Source organism: Dromiciops gliroides, chromosome 2, assembly GCF_019393635.1.
Source record: "Dromiciops gliroides isolate mDroGli1 chromosome 2, mDroGli1.pri, whole genome shotgun sequence".
Lineage (NCBI taxonomy): Eukaryota > Metazoa > Chordata > Mammalia > Microbiotheria > Microbiotheriidae > Dromiciops > Dromiciops gliroides.
In genome coordinates, this window is record NC_057862.1 from 331,065,494 (window position 1) to 331,089,159 (window position 23,666).

At 42.5% G+C, this 23,666-nt stretch overlaps 1 protein-coding gene across 1 annotated transcript in view; it reads right to left on the bottom strand.

Moving 5' to 3' along the window:
- Positions 1-23,309, bottom strand: part of CCNJL (cyclin J like) — a 60,525-nt gene extending 37,216 nt beyond the window's left edge. Inside the window, exons 1-2 of the mRNA XM_043989029.1 lie at positions 23,057-23,309; positions 22,575-22,688 (exon numbers count right to left, since the gene is read on the bottom strand). Of these exons, the coding sequence (XP_043844964.1) occupies positions 22,575-22,637 (63 nt within the window). The 5' untranslated portion in view covers positions 22,638-22,688; positions 23,057-23,309. The remainder of the gene's footprint in view (positions 1-22,574; positions 22,689-23,056) is intronic.
- Between the last annotated feature and the right edge of the window lie 357 nt (positions 23,310-23,666).

Below are 23,666 nucleotides of genomic sequence, written 5' to 3' on the forward strand. Positions count from 1 at the left end.
CAGTGACCACTGGAGGCCTAAAAAGTTCCCTATGTGGGGCCAAACTCCAAATTGAGTCTGTCTCTCCCATTTCTTATATTTGAATCATAGTGAATTCCTTTTAGCTTTTCCTTTCCTCATTCTCCTAACCAAGGCATCTCTAGATATCTGGAAGGCCAGCTGCCATAACTGGACAGATTGTTCAGTTTCCTCATGAACTGCAGAAGCTTTCCGAGTAAACAGTAGTTTTGAAAGAAAATAGGCCTTTTACGTGAACAACATCCAACCTGGGTGGCAGCATGGCAATGGAGAGATCTGGATGTAGACTCAGAAGACCTGAGCTCTCTCTCACTTGCCCTCAGCTTCCTCACTGTAAAATGAGGCAGTTTCCTCCCACCTCTAAATTATGATCCTAGCCCCAAAACCCTATATATTATCCAGCTCAGGGAGTCAGCACTTTTGAGGTTCAAGAGTATTCAGAGGGGGCAGCTAGGTGGCACAGTGGATAGAACACTGGCCCTGGAGTCAGGAGTACCTGAGTTCAAATCCAGCCTCAGACACTTAACACTTACTAGCTGTGTGACCCTGGGCAAGTCACTTAACCCCAATTGCCTCAATAAAAAAACAAAACAAAACAAAAGAGTATTCAGAGGTGGAAAGTGGGGCCCACTGTGGTAGGCCTTTTTTTTTTTTTTTGGTGGGGCAGAGGGTTAAGTGACTTACCCAGGGTTATACAGGACCTTTCTTTTTAAAAAACAGAACTCATTCACTTCCCTCCCAAAGCTTCCTTCTTTATTGTACCTAAGTATCCAGGGGATTACCTGAAGTGACTGAATGGCAGCTGAAGACAAGGGAATTCTAACCCACATAAAAGTTCTGTTTCAGGCCCTAAAATGAACAAGGGCATGCAGGTGTGTGAGCTGTGCTGTCTCAACATGTTCTAGTGCTAGCCAAGGCCATGGATACCTCCCATTCCCCTCTTTCCCCCAGTCAAGGTTAGGTACATAGATATTCTCTCTTCTCTCCATCTTTAGTTCTAAACACTCTGAGGCAATCAACACTAATTAGCAGTGCCTAAGAAAGGGCCTATCAATTTATTGTCCCATCAACATCTTTGGGACTTCCCAGCTGTTCTCTCCCTTCCTACGCCCTCCATTACTCCCCCACTGGAATGTGATCAACAGCAAGGACAAAATTTGGATCCTCAAAGCACAGTGCTTTGCACTTAGTAAGTGCTTAATGAGCATTCTTTCATTCATTTACTCATTCCACTGGTCTCACACATAGAGTGAGCATACTAAAGAACCCTACCTTCTCACCTTTTTTCTTTCAGATAAACTCTTTGAAATTGGAGGTGAGACCAATATGTAATGTGAATGTCAAATACCAGAAGGCAGTATGATTAAAAAAGATGGAAAACATCACAGGATTTGGTATCAGAGGAGTTGGCTCTGCCACTTTTTATCTGCGTGACCTTGGGCAAGCCACAAACTTTACGGGCCTCAGTTGCCCACAACTATAAAATGAAGGGGTTCGCCTGGACGGCCTCTAAGCTGCCTTTTAGCACTCTGTCTGGCATCTGTAGGCCAGGATGCTATTTATGAACAGATGGGGGAAATGGGGATATAAAGGAAACTGAGAAAACAAGTACTCACTCTCAAAGAACTCCACATCTAAAGAAGACACCATGTAAATGAGAATATTCAAGATATGTACAGAGTAGATGGAGAATAATATTGGAGGAGGCCACTAGCAGTTGGAGAGAAGCTGGCAAAGGGCTCGGGCTGAAAAAGGTGAGATTTGAGCTGAATCTTGAAGGAAGCCAGGGTTGGAGAGAGCAGGTCAGTCCAGTCATGGGGGTGGGTAGATATAAAGACTACTAGGTGTGAGGAGCATCGAGGAGGCCAATCAAGCTGGATCACGACATGCATAGAGGGGAGTACAAGTGTAAGAAGAACAAAAAAGCAAGAAGGGACCAAGTTGTGTAGAGCTTAGGATGCTGGAACAGAGGAGTTTTACTTCATCCTGGAAGTAGTAGTAATTAGTTACTGAGCAGGAAGGTGGCATGGTCACACCTGAGATTTCGATCACTTTGGCAGCTGAGTGGAGAAGGCAGAAAGACTCCTGCCAAGGGAACCAGACAGAAGGCTATCGCAGTAGTCCAGTTAAGAGATAAGGGCCTAAACTAGAGTAGTGGCTGTGAAGGGAGAAAAGGGTACACGGGGGAAATGTTGTGAAGGTAGAAGATGAGGTAACAGAGAGTCAAGACGGACACTGAGGTGGTAAGCCTGGGTGGATGAGAGGATAAACGATGGTACCCTCAGCAGAAAAACAAAGCTGGAAGAAGGGAAGGTTTGGGGAGAAAGAATAATAATAGTAATTTCCATTTTGGATATGTTGAGTTTGACATGTCCATGGGACATCCAGTTCGAGATGTCCACAAGACAACTGGTGATTGATGCAGGACTGTAAAGACAATTTTCCTCGAAACCACCAAACAAGAGAGGTAATATAGGTATTAAGTCCATTTAATAGGAGAGTCCACTAATAAGTCCAATTAATAGGTACAGTGATTTGTCCCAGGTCACACAGCTAGCATCAGATATGACTTAAATTCAGGTTTTTTTAATTCCCAATTCCAAGGTTCTACATTATACTACACCAGAGGTAACAAACTTTCTACACATGTAACTGGAAAATGTTTTAACAAAATAAAAATATGCTACAACATAGACAATGTTAATTTGTGGTTTTCTAAGTCACTATGCCTCCACAAGGATGCAGTTGTATTTGAGTTTGACATCACTGATTTAAATCCTTCTAAGATTACAAATGGGGAGAGACTCAACAAAGGTGAGGTAAATTTGCCCAGTCACATTGCTCATTGGTAAGACAGGCAGAGGTGAGACTTGAAACAGATCATAGGATCACAGATCCAAAGCTGGAAGTGGGCTGAAGTCATCTAGACTAACCTTACTTTAACCCCTTTACTTTACTTTTTACTTACTTTAGCCGCTTACTTTTTTTTTTTTTTTTTTTTTTTTGCGGGGCAATGGGGGTTAAGTGACTTGCCCAGGGTCACACAGCTAGTGTCAAGTGTCTGAAGACAAATTTGAACTCAGGTCCTCCTGAATCCAGGGCCAGTGCTTTATCTACTATGCCACCTAGCTGCCTCCAAAGCATACTTTTTTTTTGGCAGGGCAATGAGGGTTAAGTAACTTGCCCAGGGTCACACAGCTAGTAAGTGTTAAGTGTCTGAGGCTGGATTTGAACTCAGGAACTCCTGAATCCAGGTCCGGTGCTTTACCCACTGCGCCACCTAGCCACCCCCAACCCCTTGCTTTTACAAGGGGTCTTTAAAAAAATTTTTTTAAAACATTTTTATTTAAAGTTTTGAGTTCTAAATTCTATTCCTCCTTTCCTCCCTCCCCTCCTTGAGGCAATAAGCAATCAGATATAAGTTATACATATGCAATTATATAAAACATACAAGGAGCCTTTCTTGATCCTCAAGAGTGCCCTGGCTACCTTGTATTTGACTACTTTGTATTCATTTGTACTTATTCTCATTCTCTCTTTCTTATATTACACAAGCACAGTCATCTCCCCATTAGAAGGTAAGCCCCTTGAGAGGAGATTTACCTTGAGTAAATCATGCTTGAGGACTGATTCATTCTTTGTATTACATATCCTCAGCATTAAGTGCATAGGTGCTTAATAAATGCTTGTTGAATCACTGGTTTACAGATAAGTAAACTGAGGTCTAGAGAAGTGAAATGATTTACCCAAGATCATAGTGTCAGAGTCAGATTTCTTCATTCCTTACTCTCTGACCACCTCCTCCCCAGAAAAGCCAACCAACCTGTTGCCCAGCCATCCCCATCCCCATCCCCATCCCCATCTGTCACTCGTGACTGCTTCTCCCAACTAGACCACTGTTTCAGGAAGGCTGTGTCATGGATGTCTATTCTCTACTTTCTCCATTTCTGTAACTCCATGTGACTTAATTCACCACCCCTGTAGCTTTCTGAACCACAATCTCCCTCTCCCTCTCCCTGGCCACCACTCCTCTTTGTGTGTTGTCTTGCCCGTTACCACGCAAGTTGCTGTATTTGTATCTCCAAAGCTTGGCACATGATAAAAAAAAACAATAAGTACTTTACAGCCAGTTCCTCTGACTCACTTTACCAAACTCATTCTCAGACTACAGAAGGGCCAACCAAACCCTCTTGCTGGGGGAGAAGTTGGTTCTTTCTAGCTCTGCATTTAAGTACTAACCCCACCTCCCCACCTATGGAAATGCTTTTTCCTTGCTTCCAAATGAGCACAGAGAAGTTATAAGGCTAAAATTAGGTCAACACTTTAGAAAAGTACTATGGGAGATAGTACAGCAAAAGCTGCCACTACCATTTGATGGAGGGCCTCAGTACAATAAAGAAGTTCAATAAAACTCAATACTTATCTGCTGGGTCGTTTTGCTGCATTCTCACCAGAATCCTTGGCTCATAGTCTAATAATATCATGATTACTGTCTTTGCCTGCAGATTTATTAAGAAGCACTGGATAATTAATAAAAATCAGTTTCCATCCACAGGCTAATCCACAAAAGAATTTCGACACAGACACTGTACACTAACTCAGGCTTCCAGGCCCCATTTGACTGTAAGTTCCTTGAGCGTGCCGCTTTTTTGTATCGTCAGAGTTTAGCACAGTGCCTGGAACATTTGTTCAGTCATGTCCAACTCTTCATGACCTCGTACAGCACGCCCATCCAGTCCATGGCAAAGATATTGGAGTGGTTTACCATTTCCTTCTCCAGTGGATTAAGGCAAATTGTGTGACTTGTCCAGTGTCACAGTTAATAAATGTCTGAGGTTGGATGTGAACTCAGGTCTTCCTGACTCTATCCACTGTGCCACCTAGCTGTCCCAGGTGCTTCTATTGACCTTCAATCTTAAATCTCCAACTGCCTTGCAGACATCTCAAACTGGATGGCCAGAGTAGCAAGTATATTCACAGATAAGAAGACGAAGGCACAAAGGTGCCGTGATTTGGACATGGTCAAGTTCAACTACTCCATGCTAAGCTCTGTGCTTGGCACTGGGAATTCAAGACAAAAAAAAGGAAAAAAACAAACCCCAAAGAGTTCTGGACTTTAAGAGGCTTGCTGGACAGACTAAATCAATTAACTCCAGGGCCTGGAACCCTAATCCTCTGGCTCCTGGTCTGGTATGGTCACTCCCACTCCCGCAGGCTCCAAGCAGACTCTTCAAGAATTTACATACACACCCAAGAAGACCCAGGGTTCTTTGCACTTTGGAATTAACATGGGACAGACCCAGTGGATGATCAATCACATACTGGAATTGCAGCAGTCCTGGTGTCTCCAGTAATTCTGCTAGAGCTATAGGAAGGGCGAAAGTTCTATATCAAAAATTTTAACCTGAAGCCTACTCTCATACTAAAGATTACCTCTCATCTTCATCCTCCAAGCTTCATTCTGTTTTGTTTTGTTTTTGGTGAGGCAGTTGGGGTTAAGTGACTTCCCTAGGGTCACACAGCTAGTAAGTGTCAAGCATCTGAGGCCACATTTGAACTCAGGTCCTCCTGAATCCAGGGTGGGTGCTTTATCCACTGTGCCATCTAGCTGCCCCTACCAGCCTTCATTCTGAATACCTCATCCAAAAAAAGACATGGTACTAGACCACTGGAGACAGGAAAGTCAATGTTCAAAATGACTAACAGTAACCACAGGTAAGTCCCTTAACCTCTCAGTCACTCGATAAACATTTCTCAAGTAGCCACCACGTACCAGGCCCAGTGCCTGCTAAACTCGAGGATACCTAAAAGAGGCAAAAGATAGTCTCTGCCTTCAAGGAGCTCACAACCTACTCTCTGAACTTGTTTCTTCATTTGTTGAGAGGATGATAATGCCTACATTCCCTATAACCACAAGGCTATCGTGAGGCTTATGATAAAGCAGGTAAAGTGCTCTGCAAAAGGTCACATGACATTTGCACAAGAGCTAGAAGTAAAAGTGGCAAGATGTGAAGAAAGGGCATGTGCAACAATGACCGACAAAATGTGGAAACTTTCATTAAAGGTAAGAAAAACTGACTTGTCATCATTAGAACAGCTTGTGCTAAACTGTGTACCCACTCCCCCATCTAGGCTTGCATCACTCAGCATGACATTTCTATATACAGCAAAGGGGGAAGACACAGTAAAGAGTTATCTCTGCCAAGGCACTATTTCCACATCACAGAGTGCATTGTTAAAAATTTTTCAACATCAAATAAAGCAGGTATTTCCATATACAAAGAACAGGAAAAAAAGATTGCATATGAAACTACAGGTCTTTATTATGTACAGCTCATTTTTTCTTTTTAAAGTCTATAATTTGACCTGTAGCTTTCAAAGCTATCCCTTGTCTGGGCTTCTTTCTAGCCTTCCTTCTGGTCTCTTTCTGACTTTTTTTTTAACATCTTGGTGACCCCCACCTTTTCTTTTTCTATTCTATTCCTATGTCTCCCTACTTCCTTAAAAAAGAAAAAGAAAAAATGGTTAGGACAGCTTTGAGAAAGCATTCCTAGCTAGGAGTGTCAAGAGCAGTGACCTGGGAGTCAGACTTGGGTTCAATTGTTCACCACCACTTACTATCTATGTGGGGGGAACAAGTCACTTCCCCTCTTCTGTTTATTTCTCCATCAGTGAAAGGGAGATAAAAACCTGTCTGGTATATTTTATAGTGCTGAGAAGATAAAAAGAAACCAAGTGTCCAATTAAACAAGCATTTTATAATCACCTATCATGTGCCATATACTGGGGATAAAAGTGAAGTAATACTTGCCCTCAAGGGTTAACATTTTTTATAATGTAAAAATGTCAAAAGTATTAGTATCACAGAATCCAGGAGATAACTGATATCATTATACCCAATGCTTAGTAGCTACTTAACTTAATGCAGCCATCACCGTTATTGTTGTTTGTCCTTTTCAGAAGGGACGAACGATATTAAGGGGTGATATTATGACTTGCTGGTGAATTGGATTTAAGTGAGGCAGAGTTGTAGAAAGTCATCAGCCTCACTCTCTCTGTCATAGTTGTCCAGGATGCAATGGATGACCATGGAGTGTTTGATGTCTGACCAACCTCTAAGGGCTTCATAGTGCCTGCTTCATGGCCAGTGGAACAAACTGTTTTAATCCAGCCATTCTGCACATGGAGGTCTTCTCACATTTGGGGTTGACTCCAACCCCACTTGCCCCAATTCACTGACGGATTTGAGGCCTGTCAGTTACCCTGTCTGCTGAGGAAGTCTATTGGGGTGTGGCCGATGCACACACTACAGCTTCTTGGAGTTGAGTGCCAAGTAGATACCAAAGGTGGATGAGCAGCCCTGAAAAGGCTCAGCAAACCCTCACACCAGAGGTGCTAGTCCTCCTTGAACATCTCAAACACTCCTAATTCAATCCTACAGACACGCTGCATTACTTCCTCTCAATCCCACCCGTTCTTCTCCTCTCTCCCAGCTTTGGTGATAGGGAGGGTAGGAGCTCACTGTAACTCCACAATCATGCAAACAATGACATCTGAGAAACTGCTAACAAGGCTGAGGGTCATCTTTGGCCACAGAACGTAGTGTGAAACTCAGGGGCCTCAAAGTCCTTGACCTAGAGGCTCCTCAGTACTGTGTTCTAACTAACTGTGAATGACCCAGACCATCAGAAACATAAGCAACAAGTCCTCTGTTTACTCTTTTTCAGGAAGTGTCTCTCCATTTCCTTGCATTAGAAACCTAATGCTTGGAACCAGGCCAAGTTATGCTTGTTAGTCCTAGCAGGGATATTAAATCCCTTTCCTCTGGATGTTCTCCCAGAGGCAGAAATTAAGTCTATTTCCAGACCCCAGGGGAACTGTCTCTAAAGTCAGCCTTAGTGGAAAGAGCCCTGAATTTGGAGTCTGGGAATTTGTCCTAACCCCCAACTCTGCCTAGCTATGTGACTTTGGCTAAGTCATGTAGTTCCTCCGGCTGTTTCCTCACCCATAAAATGACGCTATTTACACTACCTACTTCACAAGGTTGTTGCAAGGGAATGTATTTTATAAGCTGTAAAAAAAAAAAAATCACCATGGAAATGTGAATTACTTTTCTTAACAGAAATCCCATAATTCCAATAGTAAAAGGACAGTGAAAGAGAATGCTTCAGGGAGACCTGGATTTGAATTCTGCCTCTAACACAATTTAGCGGAACGGGAGCCTCACTTTCCCATCTGAAAAATGTGAATACAACCTATAGTATATTTCATGTCACAGGAGGGTTGTGAGGATCAAATGAATGGTCTACAAAGCTTTAAAACATTCTGTAAATGTTAGGTATAACTGTAACAATTCTGATGTCTTAAGTTTGTATCTAAACTTTATTTAGAGAAAGGCTTTTCTCCTCGCAAACACTGACTCATGTCAAAGCTCATGTAGATCCCCCCCCCCGCCCCCCCACAGGATTTCTTCTATACGTTTCTAAAATTAAAATTTTTGTTATATTATTAAACCCTGGCAAACGTTAACTTCTCAACAGTCCAGAAACATGAATATTTCAATAGAACAAAGAACAGAAAATGACAAAGTTGTGACAGTTTTATGTTTTTCCCTTCTGCATTTTCTTAGAGCATTTCATAGTCTGCCATCATGCACATGTATATGGATCCTAATGATTGGATGTGTGTGTGTCTCCTCTTCATTTAGAGCAGAGAAGTTCTTAATCTGGGGTCCTTGAATTTTAAAAATAGATTCATTTTATACCTGCTTTTCAATATAAGTGGCTTCCTGTGTAAACCTATGCTTTTTATTTTATGAATTTAAAATCTTTATTCTGAGAAGGGTCTGGGTCCATAGACTTCAGCCTTTGGTGTCCCCAACACCAAAAGACCCTGAACTACAAGAGTAAAGGCTACCAGAGGGCTAGGTCTTCTACTGCTTCTTCATGGCCTCTGCAGGCCTAAGAACAGTATTATATCCACACAGCCCTGTTTCCTAATAGGAACCTCCCTCAATATCCCCATTTAACAGATATGGAAAATAAGGCATGGAGAGGCCGGGAGAATGGTAGAGGTTGAGGTGATAAAATCGAATATATCACATTAGATCCTAGGGACCTTGACTCAGCAGAAGAAATGAGGGTGCTCTGGGAGCCTCAGCTGGTGGATGGAGGCATCGTTGTCTCATGCTAAGAGATTACATTTACATGGCCAGGCTCTGTGCTAAGCACTTTACAATGATCTCATTTGATTTTCAAGACAATCCTGGGAGGGAGGTGCTATTATTATCCCTATTTTATGGACGAGGAAACAGGCAAACAGAAGTTAAGCAATTTGCCTAGGCTCACACAGCCAGGAACTAGCTGAGGCTGGATTTGAACTCTGGTCTTCCTGGGAGCTATCCAGCGTGCTCAGCTAGCAATCTGGCTGTAGTAGACAGACATTTGTGAACCAGGCCACCTGGGAAGAAGGGGTAGGAGGATTTCCTGGACCAGGGAGAAGATAAGGCAGAGGAGCAGCAAGGAACATAAACACAACGTGGAGAAACAAACCTCCATCTTGTCCTTTAAGTTATGTGGATGTATAAGTCAAGAGGAAAGGGGGCCAATTTTTTAGTGAGGGCTTTTCCCTCCCCGGGAAGTTTTACCTTCTAGTTAAGTCTAGAGAGTCTGAGGTTCCTGGGTATTTGGGGCACAGAGTATGGAGAGATGGTTTTATTCTCTTCAATGGTCCTGAGTACTTTCTTTTTGAGGGGTGGGGGTCAACCACAAGGTAAGCAGAGGCTGATTGGAGCAAGGAGACTTATTCTGACTGTGCAGGAGAGCAAGTGTTGTGAGTCCGTTGTGCTTTATGTTCTGTTCTTACAGCAAGTTATCTTTATTCAGCATATTGTTAACCTGAGTGCCTGCATGGGAGTTTTTGGTCTTGGCTTTTTTTTTTTTTGCAGGGCAATGGGGGTTAAGTGACTTGCCCAGGGTCACACAGCTAGTAAGTGTCTGAGGCTGGGTTTGAACTCAGGTCCTCCTGAATCCAAGGCTAATGCCTTATCCACTGCGCCACCTAGCTGCCCCCTGGTCTCGGCTTTTTGTTGGAGACTTACATCTTAGCCAAATTCAGATTTCCTCAAGAGAAATCTTGGTTGGACAGCCCAAGTCAGAGAATAATTATTGAGAGGCCCCCAAGATTGAACACAGTTCACATAAGCCTCTAGCATTTCATTCCAGAGCTGGGGTTATAATTTTATCAAGCTTCACCATTTTGCTTGAGAAGTCAAGTCTGTGTAGTATTGTCCCAAGTCAAATGTTTTTTAGAATATCCATAAATAGTGCATATTGAAGGAAAAAATTACATTAAGTCTTTTATTTTCCTCCAAGTTTTAGTCTTATCTTCCAGAGATTTTAAAGTATATATACACAATTGCTTGACTCTTGTCCTTGTATCAGCTTCCTCCTTGCTTCCCTATTCCCCCTCTCAAAAAACTCAACCACAGGGCATACAGTAGATATTCAAAAAGTATTTGTTGAAATGACAAATTCAGACTATAAAGAGGCCTGGGTGGCCCTGTCCACTGCCAAGAATGTGAAAAATCTAGAGTATTGAGAACACTTCCTGTGACCTACCCACCTGCACGGATTGCAGCTCCCGAGGACAGCTCACATTTGACTTTGAAGGATTCAGTTACAAAATAAACCATATAATTACTCAAGGGGGGTTAGGAAAAAAGGCCCTGACCTTTGCTGGTATGAAAAGACATAAGTATAGCTAAGAGGTGAATAAAGGGAAGAGTTTGTTTTCTAGTTCATGACTGATAGAACCTCAAACCACCCACCCAGCCTTCTCCTACAAAGAGATCACCTAATCTGGTTGTCTCACTATAACTGAGGGGGAAAAAACAAAACAGATGGTTTGGAAGTGCCTTTCAAATACATGGGATTTTTTTTTCTTACTCTTTTTCTATGTGGGAAAAGCCTCTCACCCAGATAAGAGCTTACCCTTATTTAGGACCTTATAACTTACAAAGTTAGGGCAGCTAAGTGGTACAGTGGATAGAGCATTAGGCCTGGAGTCAGGAAGACATTTTCCTGAGTTCAAATCTGACCTCAAACACTTCCTAGTTATGTGACCTTGGGCAAATCACTTAACCCTGTTTGCCTCAGTATCCTCATCCACACAATAAGCTGGAGAAAGAAATGGCAAACCCTCTGTTATCTTTTACAAGAAAACCCCAAATGGGATCACAAAGAGCTGGACATGACTGAAAAAAAAATAAATGAATTTACAAAGTTATCAAAATAGATAAGTCAAGTAATTTGGCAAACCTTAAAGCACTAAATAAATGCTAGCTTTTACTGTATCACAAAGAATAGATTTTCTAAGAGACTGGGTCTCTATCTTTCAAAGGTGAAGTATAAGGGCTACTCATAGGCCAATCCCACCACTCATCTGCATGGGAGCTCTGAATTGTTCCCTTAAAAAGTCTTGTTCATGGGCTCCCCGCCTCAATGCCAGACTTAGAGAGGATCAGCTTGGCTACTTCAGGTTTTTAACTCCTGAAATCAAGAGATCCTCCAGTAGCTTTGTTACTAAACCTTTATGGAGTGTCAAAGCCGGTACCAGATAGATTGTCTTGATCTTCCCATTCACAGAATTCAGGATGATAATGCCTACTCACTTCTCGGTGACTAGCTGAACAGCAAGCTACAAAGAGGCCATTCATTACCGGTGAGTATTTGCTTTAGAAATGAGCTTGTCGGGGCAGCTAGGTGGCGCAGTGGATAGAGCACTGGCCTTGGAGTCAGGAAGACCTGAGTTCAAATCAGACCTCAGACACTTGATACTTACTAGCTGTGTGACCCTGGGCAAGTCACTTAACCCCAACTGCCTCACAAAAAGAAAGAAAGAAAGAAAGAAAGAAAGAAAGAAAGAAAGAAAGAAAGAAAGAAAGAAAGAAAGAAAGAAAGAAATGAGCTTGTCGGCAGAATTCTCAATGCCTGGGCTATAATACCCTTGGAATAGCTAATAGCTATTCCCCAATCTGTTATTTGGCATCATCACATAAACTGACAAGTCTGTGTTCAAAGTACTAAAGAAAAAATACTCTTCACTTATTACTCCCAGGTTCTCCCAGAGGTACTATCACCTAGACTGAGTAAGATCCTATCCTGGTTGGAGGTGGGATCTTAAGAAGGGATGGGAAAGTAATGAACAATGTATATATGGAAAAACAGTTCAGGGACCTTCCGGGTGAATCGTCTAATACAGGCCTGGGCCAAGAGGAACCACTCTTGGCATATTCGAGTTGGTGAATGGGAAAAGATTTAAAAAAAAAAAATTAAACTAGACTAGAAGTCCAGGAACCCAGGTTTTAATCCTGGCTCTACCACTAACTTGCTGTGAGTTCAATTGTTTCTAGTTCCCCAAAGGAAAACTGAGGTTTACAGATATATTATGTGTTGCTAACTGATTCCAGATTGATTCAAAGAGTATTGAAAACCAAAGCATGGCTAAGTACAAATTCAGTCCAATGAAATCTCTCTACTAACAGAAGGAAGAAAAACACAAGGATATTCTTAATTAACTACCCTACACCTGAAGTCCCAGAATCTTCAGAAAGGCTAGAAAGGGCCTTACCAGTTCCACCCCATAAGACTACCCTGGCACTTTAGGCAAGATAAGCCCAGAACTCATTGGGTCAGAAGCTCCCAGGTGGCTTGGCTTGTTTTTGGAATGTTATCACCTCACAGGTTTGCAGAAGCCATGGGAAGAGCACTGCCCAGCAGCATGAAAACAGAATTCTGACTGGAGGTTTTACACAAGAGCACAAGAGGATCATCTGAAAACCTTTCTAAGCTGAAGGCCTCTTATAAGGCTAAGATTTCTTAAAGCACTGGGCAAAGGATCCTTAAACATTCTTTCCAGAAAGACAGTCATTTCCTAATTGGAGGATCTGATAAAACTCAAGCCTCGCCACCATCCTGTTCACTAAAAAGCTTAGTGAAAGGAACCAAAACCACCTACAAAAGCCAGCATTTTGTTTTATTTTCCAAAGTATGTCTTTCCCTTACAGCTACTTACTTAAGATCCTTCAATTGTACTTTGGTCCTGAGCAGGGCATCTGCTCCTCCTCTAATAAGTAATTTTCTAATTATGCCCACCTGCTGAGAGCAATATCTGATAAGGGGAAAACCACTTCCTTCTGGCAGCCTAGCAGATATTCATTGAGCCCTGTGTGACAAATTGCAAGCTTTTATTCCCAGGTTACTCAAGGCTAACCTGTCATCCACTGTCAGGCCTTGTGGCTCGAGTCCTTTCTTTAGAGACCACCTGCTGCTAAAGTCCTAAGCAAGACAAAACGGGCATTGAGCATTCCTGGGAAGTTTCCTTCCAACCTTTTCCTCAGAGACTAGCCAATCAATCTAGAGAGGACAGATATAACATTTAAACTAGTCCTAACCTACTTCAGGCCAAAATGACCTTGTTGTCCTGTGAGCTCCCTGCATTTAAAATTGAAGCTTTAAGCACTTAAACTTTTGATTAAGTGGAACTGCCAAGTGTTAATTATTCCTGGTAGTTCTATCCTTAACTAAATTGCAAACTCATAAAGGGCATGGTGACTTCATATGGATAATTTCAAAGGTCATCCAGTCCCAACCCCCTCAATCTTACAGATTTGTAAACTGAGGCCAGAGAGAGTGTGCCTTGTCCAAGGTCACAAAGCTATTGAGGAACAGAACCAGAGTTCAAGTTCAGATTCCTTAACTGCAAATCAGACCTTCTTTCCACCACCCTGCCCCAAACATTTGTGAAACATCTAGTTTTCTAATCTATAAAATGAAGGGGTTGGGCTGGATGACCTTTGATGTCTCTTTCGAACCCTAGGTCTTATGAATTGCCACATGGAAATCACTATAGATTTAAGTGTTTGCCCTTACAGAGTTTATAGCCTAACTGGGAGCTGGGTATTAGATATGATACAGGTACAAGATGGAGGAGAATGAAGGAAGTTGGAGGTTGGGCAAAGTACTGAGAAATCTGAGGAAAGAGGGACTTGTCAGGATGGACCCTGAAGGAAGTGAGGGTTGAGGAGGGGTGGGCTAATCCAAACATGATGGTCAGGGGGCATAAGGAAAACCATGGGGATAGAACATGGTGGCACAATTTGGGATGGAAAGCAGTCCAATTTGTCAGGAATTTAGGAACAGAAAGAGATAAAAGATGGATAGGTAAGCTGGAGCTACATTGCAGAGAAGCAGTCCTTAATGTTTTTGTGTCATGGACCCTCTTGGCAATCTGTTGATATCTATGGACCCATTCTCAGAATGTATTTTATATACATAGGATGACAAAGGAAACAGATTATACTGAAATACAATGATCAAAAATATTTAAAAATCAATGGCTTATGTAAGGACTCACTAACAAAAATTTCTGGGAAAACTAGATAGCAGTATAAAAGAAATTGGATTGTCACCAATATCTCATACTTTATATACCAAGAAAAACTCCAAATGAGTCTATGAACTAAATAAGGTCACATTATAAGGAAATTAGAGGAACAAGGAAGAGACTACCTTTTATGTCTATGAATAGGGGAAAAGTTTATGATAAATAAGGATTAGAGCATCACACAAGACAAAATGGACAAGTCTGATAATATAAAATTGAAAAGGTTTTGTACAAATATAATTGAGAAGGGAAACTTAACTGGGAAAAATATCTGCATCAATTTTCTCTCATAAAGGCCTCAGTTCTAAGAAACAGGAACTGATTTCAAATATATAACAATAAGACCCACTACTCAATTGACAAGTAATCAAAGAATATGAACAGGCAGTTCTCAAGGAAAGAAACCCAAGCTACATATAGCAATATGAAAAAAATACTCCAAATCATTAATAATTAGAGAAATGAAAATCAAAGCAACTCTGGGGTTCCATTTTACACCAGTCAGATTGACAAGGTGACCAAAAAAGTGAATGACAAATTTACTTTGGGCACAGTGATGCACTGCTAATGGAGTTGTGAAGTGGCTCAGACATTCAATTCTGGAAAGCAATTTGGAATGTGCCCCAAAAGTTAATACATTGTGCAGGCCCTCTGACCTATTAATCCAACTAGTAGGCAGTATTCTCAGAGAGATCAAGGAAACAAGAAAAGGTAGAATGATGTACAAAAATATAGGTTTTTTTTTTTTTTTTTTGCAGGGCAATGGGGGTTAAGTGACTTGCCCAGGGTCACACAGCTAGTAAGTGTCAAGTATCTGAGGTCAGATTTGAAATCAGGTCCTCCTGAATCCAGAGCCGGTGCTTTATCCACTGTGCCACCTAGCCGCCCCCAAAAAATATTTATAATAGCACTTTTAATAGTGGCGATGAACTAGGGGTGCCCAGGAAGTGGGGAAAGGCTGAACAGTCTGAATATTCTGCTGTAAGCAAAGTGCTCATTCCTGAGAGAACAAGGACAACCTGGATAAACTGATGCTGAATGAAGTGAACAGAATCAGGGGAACAATTTATTTGTTTATTTATTTGTTTGTTTGGGTTTTGGGGGGGCGGGGCAATGAGAGTTAAGTGACTTGCCCAGGGTCACACAGCTAGTAAGGAGAACAATTTATACTGTAAAATCAATATTATGAAAACTAACAATTCTGAAAGACTTAAAAGTCTCATGAACACCAATGATAAACTATGATTCCAGAGGACTGATGAAGAATGCTGTCCTCAATCAACATTTATTAAGCACCTATTATGTGTTGGGCAGAGAAGTGATGAACTAATATGCAAAATCAGAAACATTTTTGGATGTGGCCAATGTGGGAGTTTGCTTTGCTTGACTATGCTTGTATGATAGAAGGGTTCTTTCTTTTTCAGTGGGTGGAGGGTGGTGAAAAAAAATATTTGATAATTGGGGGATAAATTGCCTGAAAAAATAATTATTATTTGGGGGAAAAAATTCATAGACCTCAGGTCAAGAACCCCGGCAAGAGGTCTAGAATTTAAATTTTATTCAGAAAATAAAGGACAAACACCAAAGAGTTTTGAACAGTAACTCACATTCATTACGCACCTTAAAGGTATGGAAAGGTTCACAAGAACCGGATGAGACAGTTCAAGTATTCCGTCCATTTTACAAATAGGAAAACTGAGATTAACTGACTTTCTTATAATTTCATATAGCAGTCAAATAGGATTTTGAATATGGGTTTTCTAACCAAAGTCCTGCACTCTATTCATTATACCAATTCAATCCAATGAGCACTCATCAAGCAATTACTACACGCTAGGTGATGATAGGGATAAAAAGCTAGAACAGGAAAAGAGTTGCTGCCCTCGAGGAGGATCCTTACATTCTTCTTGGAGGCATGCAACATTTATCCAGATAATATTTCTAATGCCTTTAGCAAAGTGCCTGGAATATAGTAGGTGCTATATAAATGCTAGTTATCATCATTATTATTATATACAAGTTAATTTGAGTAGGGAAAGAACTCTCACTCCCAGGGGGTATCAGAACACAGTAGGCATTATAGAATTGCTAGCAGTTATTACTGTTATTATTAGCAAGTTAATTTGAGAAGGGGAAGAAGAACCCTTATTCTCAAGGGAAATAAGGGAACGTTTCACGTCTTTAGGAGGTAGCACCTGAGTTGGGCCTGGAAGAAAGCAAAGCATTCTGAAAGGCAAAAGATGGAGGAGAGGGTGCTCTGCAGGGATGGGATGGTGAGGGACTGTCCAGAGGTTAAAGATGAAATACAGTTAGGAGAATCATAAAGCTAGCCAGTTCAGATGGTACAATGACTGAAGGCAAACACCTGTAGTAAGTCTGGCAAGGTTGGCTGCAGCCACACCATGAAAGGCTTCAAATGCCAGGCTGAAGAGCTGGCATAATCGTTCCAGCTATAACAATTGTTTCGAAAACTTGAATTAGGGAACATTTTGAGCATAACATTACATTTCTGAGCTGACTTACAAGAAATTCCTTTTGCAAGAAAAGGGGGAACAAAGAAAACTGTAACCCCTCTGAACATCAAAGGCAAAGTGCCATGTTTATCTTCGATCTTCTGATGTAGCAAGAGCTGTGGACAAAGGAGGGCTTGGGTGTCTTACCCTTACCAGGCCCAACTTGTGAGAGATTTTACCAGCCTGGACTGGGTGAATTCTCTATCACTTTAGTCTTTATCAATTCATACAGGTCTTCCCATATTTCTCTGAATTCCTCCTCGTCATCATTTAATTTCTTGAGGTCTCATAATAATCGTTCAAAGACCACAACTTATTCAGCTATTCCACAGTACTCATTTTGCTTCCAGCATTTTGGCTGCCACAAAGAATGCTATGAATATTTTTTTAACATATGGGATCTTTCTTTTTGTCACACCTATTATACACATTAACCATGAGCTCAAAAGGGAATGAAGAGTTGAATGGCTTTTCTTACAGAATTCCAAATTGTTTTCCAGAATGGTCTAACCAGTTTATAATTCAATCAAGTATGGAAGTATGCTTGTTTTCCCATAGCCCCTCCAATAATGACCCTTGTTGCCTGCTATCTTTATCAGTTCTAAGGAGTTTGAGGGTGTTAACAGACTTTCATATAATTACTGTTTGTATTAATTTCTCCTTTTGAGAACTGTTGGTTCACAGACCATTAGAGACAGGCATTGGCCATTACAGAATGGCTTTTAATGTATTTTAAATGTATATCTCACTGTAAGGCAGAAAAGTGACACAGACTTTAGGAAGAGTATTTCAACAGCTGTGGAGACTAGAGGGAAAGGACAAGACCACAAGGAGAGGTTAAATAGGGTTCTACTCAGGAGAACGTTGTACACAGTAACAGCAACATTGTGTGATGATCAACTGTGAAGGACTTGGCTTTTCTCAGCAATGCAATGATCCAGGGCAATTCCAAAAGACTCATGATGGAAAATGCTCTCCACATCCAGAAAAAGAACTATGGATTCTGAATGCAGATCTAAATATACTATTTTCATTTTATTTGTTGTTGTTATATTTTCTTTCTTGTGGGTTTTCACTTTTTTTCTGATTCTTCTTTTACAACATGACAATATGGAAATACGTATAACATGATTTTACATATATAACCTATATCTGATTGCTTGCTGTCTTGGAGAGGGAGGAGGAAAAGGAGGGAGGGAGAAAAATTTGGAACTCAAAATCTTACAAAAATGAATGAATGTTGAAAATAATCTTTACATGCAATAAAATACTACCCCCCAAATTAGGGTTCTACTGCACTAGTCCAAGTGAGGACTGAAACTAAGATGTTGGCAAATGCTCCACAGCCAACAGTGTGTGGGGGAAAGGACACACATGTGAGACATGCTGTTCTGGCAAATTTTACAAGCCTTGCCAAATGACTAGATATGGAGATAGTGAGGGAGAGTGAAGAGTCTAGGATGACTCCAAGGTTTCCAAATCTGGGGGATTGGAAAGGTTGGGATTTCTCTAGCAGAGAGAGGGAAGTTTGTTGGACAAGTGGATTTAGGGGAAAGGAATAACCATTTATATGGTTCTGGGTACCCTGTGCTGGGTACCCTGTTAAAAGCTTTGCAAAGAGGATAGAGCACCGGCCACTGGATTCAGGAGTACCTGAGTTCAAATCTGACCTCAGACACTTAACACTTACTAGCTGTGTTAGTCACTTAACCCCAATTGCCTCACTTAAAAAAAAAAAGCTTTGCAAAAATCTTATTTAACAAGGTGGGCTGGAATGAGCCATTTTAGACATATTGAGCTTGAGGAGCCTGGAGGAATCTAGGTGTTATGTAGCAGGCAGTTGGTGATGCTCGGTAGACAGGAAGGCTGCATATATTATCTCGGCCCATGAAAGCTGTAAGCATATTTGTTTAAAAAAAGAACCTTTTTCCCTTCTTTGCAGAAGTTAGGGACCACGGAAGTGAAGTGTTACATATAAAATTAGGCTTTTTTATATTGGGTTAGTTTTTCGGGTCTTTTTTTTCTTTCTTCTCTTTTATTCTTTCTTGTAAGTGATGGCTATCTGGGAGGGAAAGATAAAATGATATATGTAGGTGACATAAAAAACCCAAATCTATCAATAAAAGTTTAGAGATAGGAGGACAAAGCCTTGGAGTTGACTGTTAGGACATAGATGATGATTCAGCCAAGGACAATGAAGATCAGAGGGAAAGAGAGGCAGGGAAGAGGACCAAGAGAGAGCAGCATTACAAGACAGCAAGCAAAGTGGGAGAAGAGAGTATCTAAAAGTAGAGGAGTGGCTAAATGTCAAAAGCTGCGAATAAGGACTAAGAACAGGCCATCAGATTTATCAAATAGTTTGTTGCTAATAGAGAAATGGAGAAGTTTCAGAAGGTGAAAAAGTGGAGGCACGGAGTACAGATAACTTTTCCTGGGAATTTGCTAAAGAAGAGATAAAAGACTGTTAGATTGAGGGGTGACAGCATTAAGGGGAGTTAAAGATGGGGGAACCAGTAAATAAGGAGAAATTGAAGATGAAAGAGAATGGATGATCAAAGAGGTAGGCTTGGGAATAGGGGGGAGAATAATGAGTTACTTTGTACTTATTGAATTTGGAGGGTCTACAGGACACCCAGGTGGAGATACCTACTGACATGAAAGTGGAAAACATTAGGAAAATGACTCAGGCAGTTAGTTGTATGAAGGAAAGACTGCAAAGGGCATCCACTCCAAGCAGGAAGATCAAGTTAGGAGGCAATTAAGATCATCTAGGTAAGGTGATAGGAGGGACTGCAGGACAGTGGTTGAAGTGGGAATGGAGAGGAGGGGTTGGATAAAAACATGTGGAGACAGAGACAACATTAACTTGGCAACCGATGGGATATGAGAAGCTAAGAAGAATCAAAGCTAACTCAAGGTTAAACTCAACAGCCCTGGTGTGACTAGGAAGGCATCTTGACCTTGCAGAAATCCCTCATTCCAATTCTCCCCCGTACATAGCAACACTTTGAAGAATCAACAGAAACTGTGAGAAAGTGCCTGTAGACATGAACTCCCAAGCTTTCTCATCACAATTTTTTATGCATATTCAGTGGAATGGGACAAGTACCGGCTCCTCCCATCCCAGAGCACTGAGCTGGAAGAAGCTCTGGGGGTCCCAGTTCTCCCAGGCGAAGAGCTCAGATGTCAGCCTCTTAAGCCTGTTCCTAATCACAGTCAAGTTAATGAGGCCAAAGAGGGATTCAGCAGAAGGAGGAATTTGAGTGCTGGAGCATGTGACCACCAGGTCAAGGTGAAGCACCGCCCTACTAGTCTGAACAGGAAGGAGGGTCAGGGAATCTGAAGAGGGTCTCTCAGAATGGAAGGGAAAGAATGTTTCCGATTGCAGTGGCCAGTCAACTCCTCATTACCCAAGCTGAGGTGAGAACCAGCCTCTCGGCTGGTTAGCTTAGTTGGTTAGACCCTGGTTCTACTGAGGTCAAGGTCATGGAACTAATAATGTCCCTGTATGGGCCACTTAGCCTCACTCTCTTCCATGTGGAAGAGCTTTGGTGTGTCTATTAAATGAAGGCATATCGACCTTGTTTGCAGAAAATCCTTATTCTAATTCTCCCCCTCATACAGCAATACTGAGTGGATTCAATGGGAACTTCAGTCTTCAAAAGGGCAAAGGTGAATGTGTCTGTACCCCTATTTATTGTAAAATGTGCTACTCATTGCTCAAATTATAGCAATAATACTTTAAACAGTGGCTTAGATAATTCTTTCCTATTAGAACGCAAACTCCCTGAAGGCAGGAACTGTATCACTTTAGTCTTTATATCCCTAGAATTTAGTATACATAACACTTGGAAGGATGTATGCACTTAATAAATGTTGATTGTCACTATCTTTGGATCTTTCTTCCTCATCTATAAGATTAAGTGTGGTACCACCTTTCAACTAAAACATTCTACAGAATGTGGCTTTTCCAAGAACAATGTGAGTTGTATGATCAGTGAAAACCCAAGACTAGGAAAGACTCAAAAGTGTTAGCCCTCCAGAAGAAGAGGGGGACATGCCCTGGCCCCTGGATTATCCTCACTTTCGCAGCCAAGGCTCAAAGAACCAATTTTTCCTTTGTCTTTTAGCATCCCATAGACAAGAAAAATTCTAAGTTCGCTTCTAGATCTAAACCTATGATCCATCTAGGGACAGAGGGAATCACAGGGACTCCATCTGTGATTTCATTCATATGGGCTAACTCCTGGATAAGGAAAGTCCCTCTACCAAACGCAAGTTGGTACTTTCTCTACCAACCCATAGTATATTATTGCCCGAGACACTGAGAGGTTAAGTGTCAGAAGTTGAACTTGGACCCAAGTCTTTAATCACAATTCCACAATACCATATGTCTTATTTTAGTATTTTTATATCTGTTAAAAAGGTCTGAGGGAAAGAACTTACTGGCAATAAAGAAACCTAAGCATGTACCAATAATGGTGCGGTCAATTTTACAGTTACCCTCATCTGAGATGTCAGGATGGGCTATTCGATCACTTTTTAACTCACAAAAGAAAACTGTATTTTCCCAGAGTAAAGCTATTGATACTAAATGGGTGTTGAAGAGAAAACACAATTAAGGTTGCAAAAAAATTCTAAGGTTTTCCAATACATAGAATTTAGACAAACATTCTAAGTGGTCTAAATAAGACTGCTCTTCAAGAGCATTCTCAAATCAAATAAGGGAAATCTGTTTTTATCAGGCCCATTGTAAGTCAAAGGTTAGATGAGGAGACTATCGGCTCTATTACCTCAGGAGTTGGGCACCAGTTTATGACATTAGAGGAAAAAAAATCTGTTTTCTTTTCACTGCTTACTTAAACTCTAGCAGAAAAATCCCTTATCAGTTTTAAACGAGGGTACCAGCACAGACAGGTGCTTCTAGCATATCTGTTCCATTTTAGCTTTCCAATGCCCATATGGAGATGGGGGTGGAGAAGAGAAGAGAGAATAAAGGGTGGGTTTGAGATCATATTTCATCTTGCTGAATGTTTGGTTACCTTTCCCCACCTGCTTCCCCCTTCTGTCACTAGCCTTGGCTACGGGGCTTTGTGTCTCCTTTACTAACAGCCTAGCTTTCTTTCCCCCAAGGCGTCTGCAGCAGGCAATTTAATTGGTTTGTGGGTTGCGTAGTCAGCCCCTGGATACAGACTCACATCCCACGGCGATTAGTTGTTTTTAGGAGGGCTTTTTGGTTTTTGTTGTCTCTCTTTCTCTCTCTCTCTCTCTCTCTCTCTCTCTCTCTCTCTCTCTCTCTCTCTCTGTCTCTGGCTTTTGAAGGTCCCTAATTTGTAAACACCAAGAGTTATCAATACGCATGAAGATCTGGCAAGAATTTCACAGGAGAGTCATTTCTGCCTCATTCGAGATCTTTGACAATAACCAGCGAGACAGACACCACGAATAAAAGAAAAGACGGAGTTCAGAGTTCTCACCCGGCAGAACTGAGCTAAAGGATTACCGTGGGAAGGCGAGAGAGAGAGCCTACAATCTAGTCACCCCTAAAAGAGCAGCTCAGCCAGCAAAGGGGGGGTGGGGTGGCGGCAAGAAACTGACCTTTTCTCTGAGCGTAGAGTGGATATCCAATGCCAGGTGTCCTTCCCACCATCGCTCATCCATCCTCGCTCCTCTCTGCTGGGGTTCGGGGCTGCCGGGGATCTCAGAGCGCACCTGGGCACAGAGACACAACTTTAACTTCCCACTTCGCCGGTCCCGAGCTCCCGCCCCTGCCCTCAACCCCTTCACCTTCTCCAGGCTGAGGCAGCGGGGCAGTGCACTGGACGGGCTGAGCGCTGGTCCTCGAGCCCCTGGAAGCCTGGGGACCTCCCCCCGCCCCCTCCCCTCTGGCTGTCCTCCCCAGGAATCTGAGATTTTGGGGGGGGTTTGCAAGTTGTAAAGTGGGAAGAGAGCAAAGAAAACTTGCCCGGCTCCGTTAGCTCAGCCCCGGGCTGGTGCTCCGGGCAGCTGCTCTCCCCGCCCCCTCGGGTAGCCTTTGTCCTACTCCCACATCCTGCCCCGGGAGCTGAGGCGAAACTCACACATCCCTCTCTCGGTTGCAGGCTCCGGGGGCTGCAGCTGCGGGCGGGCAGCCTCCCCGCTCTGGGAGCCCAGCACTCGACCTGGCGCCGCCCGCCTCACGGCCGGCTCCGCTCCGCTCCGCGAGCCGCGCAGGGCTGGCCCCAACGCCAGCCAGTGGCCACTGCAAGCCCAAGTCCACTTTCGGCCGCGGTGCCCCGGCGCACAAGGGTCCCGCGGCAGCTGACTCCCAGCCCCGGCAGCGGTGGCCGGGGACCTCCCTCACTCTCTCACTAGGAGAGTTGGGGGCCGCCCCTCGCGCATGCGCTGCTTCTCCGGATCCCAGGGGGTTGATGGGGATTGTAGTTTTCCTTCCACCACGCCTCAGGCGCTCTCCCTTCTCTCGGCTCCGCCCCGCTCGCAAGCTTTCCCTCTCCTTCCCACGCCGCTTTAGGCTTTTGGCTATTAAGTCTTAGGTGCTGCTTGGCCATCTCCCTTCAAGCACCAAGTTTCCACCCTGACCCTCCGGCCGCTTTCCCTTTCCAAGTTTGCATCCCACCCTGGGTACGGGGAGGGTAAACACAAGCTTGCTAACCTTCTTTGAGAAAGGTTCCATCGCTGGCGCTTGCGGCT